The 16,698-nt window shown below is 31.8% G+C and overlaps 1 protein-coding gene across 9 annotated transcripts in view; it reads left to right on the top strand.

The window, feature by feature from the left end:
- The window catches only part of LOC148231791 (uncharacterized), a 76,182-nt gene extending 60,601 nt beyond the window's left edge, over positions 1 to 15,581 (top strand). For all 9 annotated transcript variants that reach the window (XM_088192097.1, XM_088192106.1, XM_088192105.1 and 6 more), the window contains 7 exons: positions 2,898 to 3,504; positions 8,363 to 8,487; positions 11,302 to 11,443; positions 11,521 to 11,737; positions 11,817 to 11,857; positions 11,930 to 12,195; positions 13,334 to 15,581. In XM_088192097.1, the coding sequence (XP_088048223.1) occupies positions 2,958 to 3,504; positions 8,363 to 8,487; positions 11,302 to 11,443; positions 11,521 to 11,737; positions 11,817 to 11,857; positions 11,930 to 12,195; positions 13,334 to 14,290 (2,295 nt within the window). In that variant the 5' untranslated portion in view covers positions 2,898 to 2,957 and the 3' untranslated portion in view covers positions 14,291 to 15,581. The remainder of the gene's footprint in view (positions 1 to 2,897; positions 3,505 to 8,362; positions 8,488 to 11,301; positions 11,444 to 11,520; positions 11,738 to 11,816; positions 11,858 to 11,929; positions 12,196 to 13,333) is intronic.
- Positions 15,582 to 16,698: the final 1,117 nt, after the last annotated feature.

Here is a 16,698-nt window from a genome sequence, read left to right as displayed (position 1 = left end):
TACCGCGTATAATTCCAGCTGGATTTTAGTTTGCTCAGACCGTTCCTCGTCATTCATATATACAATACTAATATCGTTCCTATTCTGAAAAATAATCAAGTGTATATAATCGAGCTGTAATGCCTGCACTACACTCTCTGGAAGTTGTCCGAACCGAAGTTCAACTGAAGTCGGCCGAGGTCGCCGACTTCCGGCCGTGAATACATCCGCACGGCGGCTGCTGTCACGTACAGCTGGCATATTTTCGCGTGATCGAATAATGTGCCAAATAATCGCAATTTTTTAATTGTCATAATATTAAAATTACGCTACTGATAATTATTAAAGTTTGTGAGGGCACTCACCAATACAATATCAGTGAAAACTTTTCGGTCGTAAATATTCAATTCACGCAAAATCTTTGTCGGCTTATGCAAAATGCCATAAAGCATAAAAATGATACTTCAGAATACGAACACCACATCTGTGACTATCCTAAAATTTGTTGTCATCGATTCTAAATAAGAATTCGTTATGGTGTGACATTTATATAAACCGATCTAGGAAAATACATAAGGATTTTCATAACGATTTTTTTAACAAAATCAAGTACCACTAATTATTTTTTAATTATTTAATTTTATATGAAAAAAATATAATAGCTATATCTGTTAGAAGAATATACTATCAAAAATATAATTAATCTCTTTTGGTGCCATAAAAAAATCAAAGATGTCAGTAAGAGTCTGTTGAAGTCCCCGATAAGCATGTGGTATTATAAATTGACCACGTGAATACGGTGCAGCACTCGACATGCGTGTTAACCATAGGACGCCTACGCGCATACTGAAATTGAACCGAGTTACTCGTTCTATCTCAGTTTGCGAAACACTATATCATTATATTTCTCACTCTCGTCACTCAACACGCGAGAGAGCGAAAGGGGAAGAGTATCTCACGGCTCGCGCTCGAAAGACTTCGGTCCTTTTTCCGACAATGTTCGGAAGCGCTCGAAGCTGGCTAAGTCGACTGAATTAATCCCACTTTACCTCCCGTTCTCGGTAACCTCGGACAACTTCCGAGAGATTTTAGAGCGGACAGAACCGAGCTCGACCGAAGTAATTCACTACATTCTCCGTCCTTGGCCAACCTTGGCCAGCTTCCATAGAGTGTAGTGCAGGCATAACAGTGTATGCGAAGAGAGAATCGGTGGTTTCTGTATTCTCATAGTTGTAGTCCAAGTTGGAGGGCTCTGGAAGATTGGACTATGATATAAATGTTGAAGTATAGATGTCAGTAGTGTCAAAAAAAATATTTGAAAAGTGTCTGTGGGGAAAGGTTGAGTGGAAATTATCCCTGATTGCCCGTGTTCCTTCTCCATATTAGATTTTATTGTCCTTCGTTTAGATGGAACGATTTTTTTAAGAATTAAGAATTTCTTGTATACGAATTGCTGTTGGCCTCTAAGGCAGGTCAGAATCGTACGTTTTAAGGATAAACTTTTCCCAAGGCAGCGGATATATTAATATTTGTATGATAACCTTACCGCAGACATTTAATTATATATTATACTCTAATAGGGTAATATTTTTTAAACATTTTTCGCGTTCGTTTTTATTCTATTTATTAACTATAATATTAGTCACATGCATAAATATGTACCCAAATTGTGTTTAATAAAATAAAAAAAATATTTTCGAAATAATAATATATATGTAATAATTATTTAAATACATACTTTTTTTATGTCTAAATTTGTTGTGTATTTTTTTGTGAAATTTGGATAAATTTCTTATTTTTTGAGAAATGGAAATCAATAAGATATGATAAACACTAGTCATAACGTTCGTTTCACTTAATTAGAATTCTGACTGAGATCTTATATATTCAAAGTCTGAAGCGAAGTGGTTGTTCAATAAAATATTTCGAATATATTTTGTATTCGTCGTTTTTTATGACAAATATATTAAACTTGAGACGAAACTACATATAATATTAGAAATGTTAAAATTTTTCAACAATGTTCGCTACCTGTTGGCTCGGGGACGATATTTGTGGCGTCGGTTTAGGTGTACATTGTTTTATTTGTGTCGTCATGTTAGAGGCGCTAAATATCAATTTTCCTTCCGATTCTTAGTAAATTCAAGTTTCACAATTTTGAGTCTTATATAACTTATTTCAACGGTGATTTTATTACTATTTCTTTAATTTTATCTTATAATTAACCAGCAACTTCTAGTGTATGTATTTTTCTGTAGTTGTAATTTTAACAATAAACTAAAAATAAATGAATTAAAAAATATATAAATAAAACCCTTAGAAAAGCAGTTCTTTAAAAATCGTATTTCTTTTTTATTTAAAATCTATTGTAACAATCGATCTATAAAAATCTGTGGTTATTCTATCATAAAACAACTTTCTTGCCACTTTTTTATACTGTTAGCAATATCATGATTTTATATAATATTTTTTCAGCCTATCATACGCATATCAAATATAAACTTCCGCGTAAAGTGAAAAATTATGTAAATCTCTTGTATTGCCAACAATAATTTGCACAATGATCGTAAAATACTAATAAAAACTGTTATTGCCATGTACTTGTTATTGTAAAGATAAAATTAATCATGAAATTATGTTTTGTGCGTATTTTCTAGCCTCTAATAAAAAATTATAAAACATATAAGCTGAAAGTTTATTTTATATTTAAAGTATGATATTTGCAGCTATGTGACACTGTATATGTATACCTTGACTTTATCCGTCAGATAGAGAAAGTCAGTGAAATGTGACAATTTGTTGACACTCAGAATCCCTTTCGTGACACTTTCCACACTTAATATATCATCTCGTTTTAACCATTACAATTAGAAAGCTAGTAAGTAATAATTTTATCATGTATATTTTTTGATTTTCAGATCGAGATGGATTCGGCCCTCATCAGCATTTATCATCATTGACAACTTATATAATCGACAATGGCATACTCTTACCGCTGCCACACAAATTCTGGACCAATGAAGCTGAATCGAACGTCTTGGGGGCCCGTAACCACCCCATCGCCTATCGAGCATCCTAATAAGATATTTGGAAGGCCGTTGAGCGGCAATTTCGATAGGATAATCAACTCCTTTGATAGGACTAATGCTTTCGAGTGTGTGAGGAGCGCCTTTGAGCACGCGAGTCAGAACAAAATAGCTTTGGATACCATAATCCAACACGCGACTGAGAAAGTAGAAGAAGAGGTGCCCAAGCCCAAGATTTGCATCGAGAGCACAGTGATAACACAAGTGGATAGTAGCGTTGAAGAGAAGGAACGGTTTCAAGGGTGCGGAGATGTGGTGGTCAACGGCGGAAGGTCTGGCAGCAGTTATGAAAGGGCCGACGTGGGTCTGGCCTCCAAGCAGACCCCTTGCACGGACGAAGAGGTCACGGAGTACTACAGAGACAGGCTGTACATGTCTCAGGCTAGACAGCTATTCCCGCTGCAGGAAGACTTGGCCGACTGGATCAACAAGACAATTGGTGAGTTCCTCATTGTTTTTCCCTCGAAATTGGAAGATGGTCTTTAATGCGATTCGGATGCGAGCTTTTGATGGAGATGGACTTTTAACGGATCGACTAGTGTTAATTGACTTCAAGTAGACGGTGGGCGAGAGCGATGACAGTAAGTCCAAAGTAAGTTGATAATATACATGTGATTTAAATGACTTTCAACTTAATATTCTATTGAGTTGGATATTAAGTTGAAAGTTGTTTGAATCATATGTACATTATCGACTTAGTTTCGGTATACGACATATAGAGTTTCTAATCGCAATTATTAATCTCCCACAAGATCTTCAATCTAGAATCGAAATTCAATCTCGGGTTATTACAAAAATAAATGGCTCGCAAAAATTATTCCATTTCCATTGTAGATAAAATGGCGAGAATGACGCGACGATCCTATTTGAGATAATTCGATATAAAACCTGTAGGTTTTGCCGCGAAGGCGTGATGATATCAAAGAAAAAAATACAAAGCATTATATTGTGGGACGCTTTTTTACCTTTATTACACTCGTTAAGTAAAAAAATCAACTTCTTTCGAATATATATTATTTAATACATATTCTACAAATATATAAATAAATGGTAGAAAATTTGAAATAGTCCAAGTAAATACTAAATTCTTGTGATTCATACTAGAAAAAAACTGTTATACCTACCTAATTAGGCTAGTAACTTTTGGCACACTCAATTATGCATGCAAACATGTGGTAGGTTCTATTTGAATTGTATTATAACACATTACATACACCATTGTTTATGTGTAAATACAGATAGACAACTCATCGCGATCATTGAAATTAAAAATGCCCAGAGAGCGAACCTAATAAATTAGCATCGCATTATTAAAATTATGTTTACATTATTTGAAACGATGCTAATTGCGCGCGTTGCGTCAGTGTTGCCAATTTAACAATAACGATCATGACATAAGACGCTTAATTAAGCGGTCGACACACTTGTGCAATTGTCCGGTCGAATTTACCGCTTAGTCGCAGCGTATATGGACTATAAGAAAAAAATGTTTTTATTTTTTTATAACAACTGAATACCGGTATATAATTATTTCTACTATTTTTTAAAATAGTAATGTTATGATATGTGATAAGAACTTAACCGTTTATAATATTTTTAGATAAAATAGTGAATGATCTTATTATTTACATTCCTTGTATATTAATTAATTTGAGTGATACAACTTACTTCCGTGCTACTTATAGATAGCTGTCAGTCGATTTTATAGTACGGACTTAAAAATTCAATCCAACTTTTTGATTTTCTGTCAAGAACAATCGAGTCGGAGGAGTATCTACAATTTTTAAATGTTCGATACTTGTGTAGAATTACTTGAAAAAATCATGGAAAAGCACCGTATTTTAATAATTATATTTTTTTGTTAAATCTTTCGCTTGTTACCGAGCGTTCTTCGCTTTGAGCCGACACAATCTTATCGCTTTTGCCGTGAATTTTTTACTTCTGAGAAGTGATAATTGTTTTTGTCCTGTTGACCAAAATTCAATTTTAATACACTTTGACCAATACTCTCATATCAGAAGTCCGTAAGCAAAGTTACGTTTCGCAACTGTTAAATTCAGTTTCACAGACATTTTCAAATAGCATATAATTTCACTAGCGCCTATCAATTAAAACATATTTTCGCTAGTAGAAATATATATCTACTGGTGAAAATGTATTTGGACTTCACTAGTGAAAATATAACTTTACCAAAAAATACACATTCACTGTACCATTTATACGTCCCATGTAAATAAATAATTGTATATATTTATTACTACATATGAAAAACTTAAATTCATATAATTTTACTAGCATCTGCCAGATAAATTATATTTTCACTGATAAATATATATATATATATCTATTAATGAAAATGTATTTTAATATGATTTTACTGAAATGACATATTTAAAAAAAAAACGGGATTGATTTGGGACTGTTTTTTTAGATTTCCTTTTAGGGATAACCTAAGAATTTCTAGTTCAGGGACGCCTTTTCAACTTTTTTTAATATTTAATTAAATTACGTGTACTTTTCTTCGGCAAATTCAAGGGGGAAGGGGCAAATGCCCCCCTCCCTTAGAATTTGCCCAGAAAATTCGGATGAATGATCCTCATCTTCATCTAGCACAGGCCTCGGCAACCTTTTTTGTCTGCGGGTCAAAATAATTAAAGTGTGACTATTAAAAAGACTATTCGGGCGAGTGAATATTTTTGGTCCTAACAACCATATACGTGGTCTAGTCTTGACATCGTAACACGTTAAAAAAAATGATATTTGCAGAACTGAAATGGGTCACTTCAAATCATCAAACGGGTCACTTGGTGACCCGCGGGTCATAGGTTGCCGAGCCCTGATCTAGCATTTGATAAAATCAATATATAAAGCATCCTAATATTGATTCTGTGAAGTGATATTTTTGCAAGTATTGTGAGCGCTGTCAAACTAGCGGCCCGTGAAACTTTTTTTGCGGCCCGCGATCTGTACAATTTACAGCGAAATTTTCATCAAACATTGGGGAGCGAAACTTTGTCAAAATTAATATTTGACGCGACATTTGTGAAAGAAAATATAAAATTGTGTTCGGAATTACCCATCATACATTAAAATACGAAAACATTTTTTATAATACTAAATATTAAAAATACTAATAAAAATAATTTCTAGTTATGTGTTATTTTTGACTCTATTTTTTTCGTATAAATAAAATAACTTTTGAATTGATAATAACTGATTTTTCATTAACCATCCTCTTTGGCCCCCGAAATGTTTGCTAAAGAAAATGTCCCGCGGCTTAAAAGAAGTTGGACAGCGCTGGTCTAATAAATCATAAGATAATAAGTATCCCTGAAAGTAAAAGAAATGCGTTAACTTATTGCTATAAGAAAATAAAAATGAAAATAATGATATGCAGATATTAAACATTTAAAAAATATTAAACAAGGATAAAAATGAAGCTCAGAGATTTAATTTTAAAGCTACTTATAATTATCTTAAAATTATTTATTTTACAAATGCAAAAGCGTAAGCATATTTTGCTCGTCAATAATGAGTTGTCGTAGATTTAAATAATTTAAATAAAAAAATAGATAAATATTATTTTTAATATTTCCACTATGTAATACGTTACTGTTTTGGCCACAAACGTCAATGTCGATTTGAATGAAAATTGCAACTTATTAGAATAACGTAGGCGGAGTATCAGTAAACAATATATTTTTATGTGTGGATTATTCGCTGAAATGTCAATAAAATTCGCAGATAGATATCACGCCCACGCGTGTTAATGCTTACCGTTTGTTTTTGTTGTCCAAGGCTCGTTACCCAATAACCCGGATGCTGCAGTCCCAGGAATCTGAGATGATAACTGTAACGAGTCTTTATACGTGACAAAGATAGCAAGGAGACTTTTTTACTACCTTGACGAGTCGAACGGGTATGGACGATGACCACTTCTCATCTGGACATTACTTTTAACCTCAATATCCTGAGAAAAAACTTTTTATTTTACGATTCAAGTGATACCATGATTCCAATAAAATAAAAATAAATTACGTAATTTAATATAAATATTGCATCTAGTCGAAAGTGAAATTTGAAATGGATCTTCAATTTCCGGTAGCGTTTTATAGTAAATTAACGGCATGTCTATTGAATAGCCAAGAATCGACCATATCGAACAGTTTGTGGTAAAAAATGTGGAGTGATGTTTGTAATTTAATATCGATAATAAAAGCGAAAGTTTGGAATACAATAACTACAATATTAATATTTAAGTTTATTCTATAATATATCAGAGTGCTTTACGGATGGTTCAAATTTAGGTTGTATTTAAAAAATTAATACATTAGCAAGATATCTGCTCTTTACTTTGTCGTCTCGGTCGATTCGGCGTAGCTTCGTTTAGTGCGAGTTCGGCTACTCTTGTTTATTCCAGGTCGTAAGCGAAATGCTGAAGAAGTAATTTTGGCTTATATGCACTTCATACTTGTGGGAGTCTGATGTTTCTTCCAGTTCTCGATGATCTAACTAATAACGATGATTCAGGGTGGAATCAGACTCTATGTTATTGTTTAATACATAACGAATTAGACTGTATTACTTAGTAAAGGTAGATTAGAACCCGCTTAAAATCGACAACGTTGTTGTTCTATGAAATTTTGAGCCAGGGAAGCTGCGTTTGGTATCTGTTTGGCGGAAATATATAATTTGTGAATGACTTTTGGTACTTAGACAAAGCTTTAAACATCGTACACAATTAAATTTTGTTCGGTTGGATGTGCTACACTAAAATTATTTGGGGTTCCGTTATGCAAACACAAAAAAACGATTGTAAGACAATTATAATGTTTTAATAGCAGAGAGAGAAAGCAATTTTTCTGAAACTCATTGCTAAGGATTTTCGTGTTTTATTTTTAAACACAAATAAATTTAAGTCATTCCAATTAATTACACATGCATAAAATAATAGCTATTCATTGTAAATCTGCTTTATTATCGTGCCATTTTTATAATTACTTCTCTTTTATCGCAATCACAATGCTGCTTATTGGCTTCCATCATTCTCTGACTCGGCGATTCGAAGTCGTCCATCAGAACGGGCATTTAATTAAAACTATCGAAACGAGATGAGAAAAGATGAGATTACCCACTACTGCACCTATTAACGCGCGCTTCCGAGGTGTGAAATAGCCCGTCGGTTATGGTCCACGAGGTTCAATTAACATTTTTAATGGTCGTAGAAAAGTCGAATAGCAAATCCAGTAACTTTCGATCTCAATGGCTTAACCATGATTTTACTTAACGGTTTTCAGGCATCGACCACTTGACCGGCGACAACTTTCTGAACGTCCTGGACAATGGAGTGGAGCTGCTACAGCTGGCTGGTATCATCAGGGATAAGGCTAAAGAGGCAGCTGACAATGGCACATATCACGGAGTGAGTATTTAGTATTATAGTTTTAGTCAAATCTCGAAACACACAGGTCGATTAACTAAATATTTAGTGACAAGTAATTTGGTATTCAGTGGATCAGAGAAGTAATAAATAAGTACCGAATTCTTAAATGTTAGTTAGTCACAAATGTGTTTTTATTATGTATTAACAATAGGTTAAATAAATTACTACTGTATCACAACAATCTCAAATTTTGTAACAGCATTGTTAATCAAGTCAAAGAGGAAACTCTGAATGGGGAACAACCGAACATATATAATATATCTAAAAAAAAGTCCATACGGGAAACTCCCGACGATTCAATAATTACTTATCGTTAGTTTGTTATGTTGGGTTAGTGATAAAATACTGTTAAATTGATTCATTCGTGGAAAATCTAGCGTAACAAAACTGTCCATAAATTTAGCACTGTTTATGGTACGTGCATACTTATTTGTATTAGTACTCAACCGTTAAAAATCAACGAAGAAATCATAAAAGTAGTTATAAATTAAACGGAAATTATCCATATTTATTGCCCATGGAAAAAAAATAATTCAGAAGTATTTACATATTTCTTGTATAAAATAACATACTGCTTAAAACCTATTGAAAATAATGTTGTATTTTATCAAATTAAACATTATGTTATTATATATGCGATAGATCAACTAAATAATTATTTTTACACATATACTTGACCTATATTTATTTGTTCAGATATTTAGTTAAGCTTTCAATAGTTTTAATAAATGATCAGCTGTTTAATTGTCAGTTTTTATATTAAATAAACAGTAAATATTTATGTAATGAAAAATACTTATTTGGTATTGTCAATATAATCGAAGCTTAACTGATCTTTTATCAAATGCTTACTGACCATTGATTATTATTATCTGAGCATAAATAAATTATTACTTATTATTTAATCAACTGCATATAATAATGTATAAAGTACAATTATAAAGTACTTCAGCTAAGTTTAAAACTATTATTATGCTCACAACTAACTTCGTGCATTATATTTAGACATTGATGTTGCATAAGCTAATATTCCTTAAGCAATAATATGTACTAGAATATGTATATGCATAAGCTAAAGTTCTTCTCAAGTTTTCAAAGAACATTAAAAAAAACGTTTCACTACTATTTTCTTGAAATTTTCTTGTTTCTCTTAATAAATCAATTGAATTGTAGGGTGTCAGTGACCTTCAGTGGTCACAAAATAGGTACAAGACTTTTATTTTGTACGTGAAAAAACTTGTTTTACGCATTAAAAGTGCCATAAATACCATTCATTTATAGCTAAAAGCATTCCTAAATGTAAAAACAACCGTCTTACAAATGCAGTTATTGTCAACCCATTGGAATGCGAAATAACAAATTGCTAGGTTACCAAATCTCTTTAGCGGTGACGCAAGACAAAAATGTTTCAGATATTAAGAAATCTAATTACACCCCCATTATTGTTCGTTGCGGTGAAAAGTGGGCAAGCACGTAACCTCCCCCAAGCAAACCAAGCATATAAAGTCGTCTGAAACGGCACTTCTCCAGCATTTCATTTAGTGTAAGAGCTTCCTCCAGAGCTTTTACACATAAGAGTTCATCCGAACTCTAAACCAAGTAAAGCTACACCTAAAATCAGCACTGATAAGACTGAGAAACCAGCCCCTTCACTTTTTACATCAACATACAAAGGAACCCAAAGTTTAACTCGTTCTTTAGAAGCAGATAAGGCTATTATGATGTTTATATAATAATATTTATACAAATTTTAAGTGGACTGACTCAAAATTGTAACACAAAGATAAGAATGCGATTAGTTATTTTTAATATAAAAATCTATCTACTTCCTTGCATCTATACACTCTTGCTTCTGTTAACCGATAAACGCTATTGTGGATCGGCACTTGTCGCCGTCGCCGTCGAATTATAACCTAAATGATATAACTTGATTCTACAAAAAAAATAGACTGTTCCTATCATCTGATCTGTCACTATCTACCAAGAAACCTTTTCACTTTTCTACGCTTTTTCTAAATATTATTACTATTGTATATTAAATAATTTTAGGATATTATTAAAAAATTATAGTGCCAAAACATGTGTGTAATTTTTATTATTGCAACAGTGTGGCTGTGGGTGATAATACAAAGTATAATAATTTTCATTGCAATCAACAGATGTCTATCATATTAAATAATTTATTTTAACTTGACTTTCACTTTAGTAAAATAATTCATATCCACTATTCCTAATACTAAATTCAATATAAAAATAGTAATAATCTAAGCATAAATATTATTATAATAAACTACCCGAAATATTGATGTATTCTCCAAAATGGACAGTTTAAAATCTGCCTAATCGAGTATGATGCATTATATAAAATTAAATAGTTGTATTACTTTTTACTATCATACAAAACATAAACATAAAAAACACAATATAAAAATAATTATTAAATATATTTAGCCAAGTGTAGAACCAATAATAAAATATATTTTATTTCCCTTGTTACTAACATTCAAGTGTTCTACACTTGAATGTTTTTTTAATATTCATTTTATTATTTTGAATACAGAAGACAACGATTAACTTTTTTTTCTGTTTCATAGCACATATACTTGTATAGTAAAATAAAAATAGCTACAATACATAACCGAAATTTTTAAAACTTGTAATAAACACAAATTCATTACTAAATCTTAATTATGTAATCATATTAAATATATCATTACAACATAAATCACATTATTTCATTAATCTTAAATTGAATAAAAGGTGTCAGTTATTAATTTATATTATTATTTTCAGCCTGTACCACAAGTGCGTGGAAGATGCTGGCAACGAGCGGCCAGAAGAAGTTTCTTCTCACGTGATAACATGGAAAACTTCATAACGTTTTGTCGACAGTTGGGCGTACATGAAAATCTACTCTTTGAAAGTGACGATCTAGGTAAATATTATAAATGCATTTTTTAAAAGAATATTTATACAAACATAAATATTTCATCAAAAATCTCAATATTTCAGTATTGCACGCTCAACCAAGAAACGTCATATTATGCTTGTTAGAATTAGCTAGAATAGCCACCAAGTTTAAAGTAGAACCACCCGGTCTTGTTCAATTAGAGAAAGAGATAGCCTTAGAAGAAGCTGGCATTATCGAAGAAAAAGAAACGAGACTTGGTGCAGCATTAGGGTGGCAATTTCAACATGAAGACGGTCCGCAATCGCTTAAGATAGAGAAGTAAATTTAATATAAGATAGTGTATAATACGTATTTATTATATATACGTGTAATATTTTTTTTGTATATTAAATTTTAGCAACGATTTGGAACATTCCGTGTCACCAATTGACGCTGAAGGTATTTGGTTTTCACAAAATAAAACATGTTTTATGTGTACATATATTAAAGTTTGTTTTAATGGTATTTTAGTATCTCTTCCCGTTACATTGTTTACAACGGAAAGTGAAGATAATCATTCGAATCATACGGATGACACGTGGTCTCGAGCAACCTCTGAAGATCTTGACGGTGTACCTGTTAAGCCGCTGACCGAGTTGGACAAGAGGGTACAGATTGTTACAAGATTATTGCAGAGGAATTGTAATTGTTCGGAAGGAAAGTGTTCCAAACTACTTAAAGTGAAGAAAGTTGGCGAGGGTCGTTACAACATCGCTGGAAGGAATGTTTTTATTAGAGTGAGTATCTTTGAGTTGTTTTTATAGGCTAAAGCGAAATATATATTTATAAATAATTAAGTAATTTACTTTTGAGAAATTGGTATAGAACTTCTAATGTCAATATTCATTGTAAGTACAAAACACTCCCAAGCCCCAAAATCTAAGTCGATAATATCAATTTAACAGATATGTGAATGTATATAAGATAGCGTAATCATTTATATTAATCCTAATACAGGTTTAATTTTTTTATTACATTTGCGGTTTAAGTTTTAACAAAAAATCTCTTTGGTAAGAAATTCTGAATAGTCAATATGTACACATATCGACAATGCAACACTGTTCAAACTCAAAAGACTTCGATCAATAATTTATCTGTGAGTAATGGTTAATTCAGTATCTATAGAAGTGGTGCACCACTTCCTCTGTTTTACTGTTCAAGTATAATGAATTAATTTAGTTGTGCAATTAAAAAGTATAATTATTCATATCTATATTTATATTTACGCTCTATTTAACATTGTTTAGGGACCTGCCCAAAATATTGGCACTCATCCACCCCCTTATTCTAATATAAATGTGTATTATTTTGAATGCATTTGTTTTAATTTTGCTCAGTTGCACCTTAGGAACCTGAGAAAAATATAATCACATCACTTGTCTCACAGAACGAGCAATTTCAATAGTTTTCCCTCCTTCCCTACTCAAAAGTGCGGTGGCTATTTTAAGCTACTGCTCATATTGCATGCCTGATTGGTATTGCCATCTATTGACAGTAACTCTTCAAACTATAATTTGTAGTACATTAAAACTGTGTTATGAATAGTTTTATTTCATTTTTTGGGTTTTTATTTAAATCATTCTTGTTAATATATCTATTAATTCTTACTTCAGGAATTTTGTCATAAATACCTTGTTAGTTTGAATTTTTTACTCTTTTGGCAATATCTATTAAGATTTTGAATTTCTTTATGTTAAATATGTGGTTGAAATATATTTTTTTAGTTTTGCCAATGTTCTGAAATCTAGACCAAGTAATAGTAAAATATTGTAGAATATATATATATTACTTTTAATCTCTTCTAATGTTTTAGATTACCTTATAAGATATTTTTGTATGCATAATTTGTTTCATGTATGAATTGTATCGTTACAGTTACTAAAAGGACGTCACATGATGGTCCGAGTCGGGGGCGGTTGGGATACGCTAGAACATTTCCTCACCAGACACGACCCTTGCCAAGTACGTGTTATATCCTCACAATCCACATCTGCAATACAAAAAGTTACCACCGTAGATCTAGTCCAACAAACACCGACGCTTAACACATCGACGGTCAAAAACGCAATATTACAGAGTATCCAATCACAATGCAACGACACAGTAGACAACTCAGACATTTGCCCAAACGCTAGCACAATGTCAAACGTAGATTCGATGTCAGACACGTCGTCAGTAAACAGCACCTCATTCTCAAACATGTCTTCAAAGGTCTCCAACGGAAAGGTATCCAACAGCAGCGGTAAGAGCACGCCGAATTCCGTCAAATCAATGTCTTCTAAATGCTCTGCGAGTGGCCGGACCACTCCACAATCAGCCGGAATGACTTCTCCGAGGAACTTGAAATCACCATCGCAACCCAAAATGTCTCCGTCGACGCTAAAACTAGATCTAAACTCAACGACGAACAACAGACGAATTAGATCTAACAGTGTCATAAACAACAGGATGATTTCACCTATCGAAAGCAGTGCTAGATTACTTCCAGCTACGAACGGTAAAACTGTCAGGACTCCTACGACGGAAAATAGGAAATCTTTCCCGTCTACGACCGGATCAGAAGTTAACGGAATGAGAAGGAGAAGCCTAAACTTGCCATCTTCAACTTCAAAGTTTAATAAATCACCAGCTAGAGTTCAAAGACATTCAACGCCGATAGCTCCGTCTCAGTCTGGCTTAAAATCGCCGATTACACCTCTAGTTTCACCATCAAGTATCGAGAAGAGCATAAAAATGGCAATGCCTCAACAGAACGGAACATCTAACAAATCCTTTTTGCACATCAGAGCAAAATATAGAAGTCCTCCACCGAGGGACGTCCCTCCTAGATGAACAAATAGACTTACGATATATGATACAGAATCACGATGAATTATTTTTGACTCATTTAAAAAAACATATCCAATTGCCTTTTTAATGTGCAAAACACAATACGTATTCTTTTGTGATATTATACAGAAAAAAACCAATACCGATGTACAAATACATATATTTTTAATAAGGAACACATACTCCTTCAATTATTAATTTCATTATACCACCAACGCACAATCAAAGATAATCATATTATGTATCTTATTATTCCATTACTTGTAATCTATTTTAAATATTAATCCATTAATGCTAATAATGAATAATTTCATTAAAAAATACGTTAGTGGGCTCGAAATAGACCAGAGAAAAACGGAAAGCAGCTCATTTTGTGTTTCTATAGAACATGTATTATACGAGTGTTCCGATTTCGAGCCCTGTTCGTGAGTAAGTTTTGTTGAAACTGAAAAAACCAAAGAGTAACATATATTGCCATTTTTCTATAATCCTACTTAATTTGTACGATAATAATGAATCTGTACAGATAATTTTTCTATTCGAATATATTATTTATTATTATACATATTATTGCTTTTCATGCTATGATATAATCTTTTTTAGTTGAACATTTACAAAAGAGCAACGCCTCGTTCAATAAAAAGTGTCTTTTTAACGATTAATATATCAAATTATATTTTGATAATAATACATTGTATATATTTATTTATGTATGAAATTCGATCACTTCCATAGTAGACGACGATCTATATATTTTTCGACTTTGCACTATAGATCATCCTATAGCGGACGTTCAAATACATTCCTCAATTATAATATTATATAATTAATTAACATAAGCTTTGAAGTTATTTATTAACCAACTCAAAAGACTGCCAAAACTTATAAAAAAAGTTTCATTGCGTGTTCAGTATTTGAGGGATTATCATTTTAGAAGTATAAATACAAGGTGCAATATTAATTATTATTATATATACACTAATTTACTAGTCTTAGTTTTCGATGTATACATAATTTTATGACGATTTATGTAATCAACGAGCCGATACACTAATGCTAGTTTTAAAACTATTGTAAAAGATATTCTTTCACTATTATATTTTCGGTCTTTTATATAAATAAATTGTGCCAAAAGTTTGTTATTATATGATTCGATTACTTTTCACGTTCGACGGAAACGTGCATGCCAATATTTGTGTAACTTTTATTGTTAAGTAATGAATTACTTTCATAAAAACTTTATGTAACTGATTATACTTATTTGTATAATAAAATAACTTGATTTATTTATTTATATTTTTTGTATATATTATTTTAATTATTAAAAAAGCAATAATTTTGTAAACGAGTTGATTAATTGATTTATGTAAGTTTTTGTTCTAATATCTTCATTAATTGGTAGTACAACGCTTTGTAATATTTACAACAATCATTTACAACACAAAACTGAAGTAATAAACAATTGTTAAATATCAACTGAAGTAATTTTTTTTTAATCATTAAAAATAAAAATATTTCACATGCTTTATTTATAATGTAGTTAGCTATAGCTTAAAATGAAAAATCCTGATAAAGCTTTTTGAGATTTAATTAAAACATGTATGGATGTTTTCAAGACTATAATTTTAACTACAACTACATAGCACTATTACGTTCCAGCCTGCGGGCAAATATCATCTGCAAACTATTATTTTAATATCTTTAGAAGCTTATTACTTTCATTATCAAACGTTGGTGAGTTATGCCAGTTGTGAAGTATAAAAATAGTACTTATTTAAAAATAATACTAATTTATTTATTTTATTTTTTATAAAATCATCATCATTTCGATTTGCTATTGCATTTTAAAATCTATAATGGTGCTGTTTAGCAGTAAATCGTAGCTACTATATGAAATTATCACATAATACAGTATAAATAATTATGACAAACACAATGCTTATTGTTATCGTCGCACAATATGACTGGTTTGTATGAGATATGATAATATACGACACCGATAGAATGTTTTATTGATCGATCTTTTCACGTTTCAGGCAGCTCTAGCAGCTCGTTTGGCCAAACGAGGTTTTTGGAAGCCGCGAGTCAACGTAAACCTTAACGCAAACACGAAAAAGTTTACATATTACAACAAATTCTTCAAAGCTGTCCCACGGGACTTGAAAGTATCACTCGTGTGAACGTTCATTGTAAATTTTGTACTGAATCAAATAAATATATATAATACAAATGTAGTGATTAGATCTTGAAAGTGTCGTATTTTGAAATAAATGTGATGATTTTCCTCGTCTTATCTATGCAGATTTGTTCTGCTGTACGCCGAGGGGTGTGTTTGTAAACAGGAAAATTGATAAGTATTCAAGTTATACAGTCTCGCATGCACTGCATCTGAATCATTAAGTCATTTACTC

This window comes from Plectrocnemia conspersa, unplaced genomic scaffold, assembly GCF_051122295.1.
Source record: "Plectrocnemia conspersa isolate PC_06_02 unplaced genomic scaffold, ASM5112229v1 ptg000009l, whole genome shotgun sequence".
NCBI classification, from domain to species: Eukaryota; Metazoa; Arthropoda; class Insecta; order Trichoptera; family Polycentropodidae; genus Plectrocnemia; species Plectrocnemia conspersa.
Note: the sequence above shows the minus strand (reverse complement) of the source record. Positions and strands in the feature narration are given on the sequence as shown.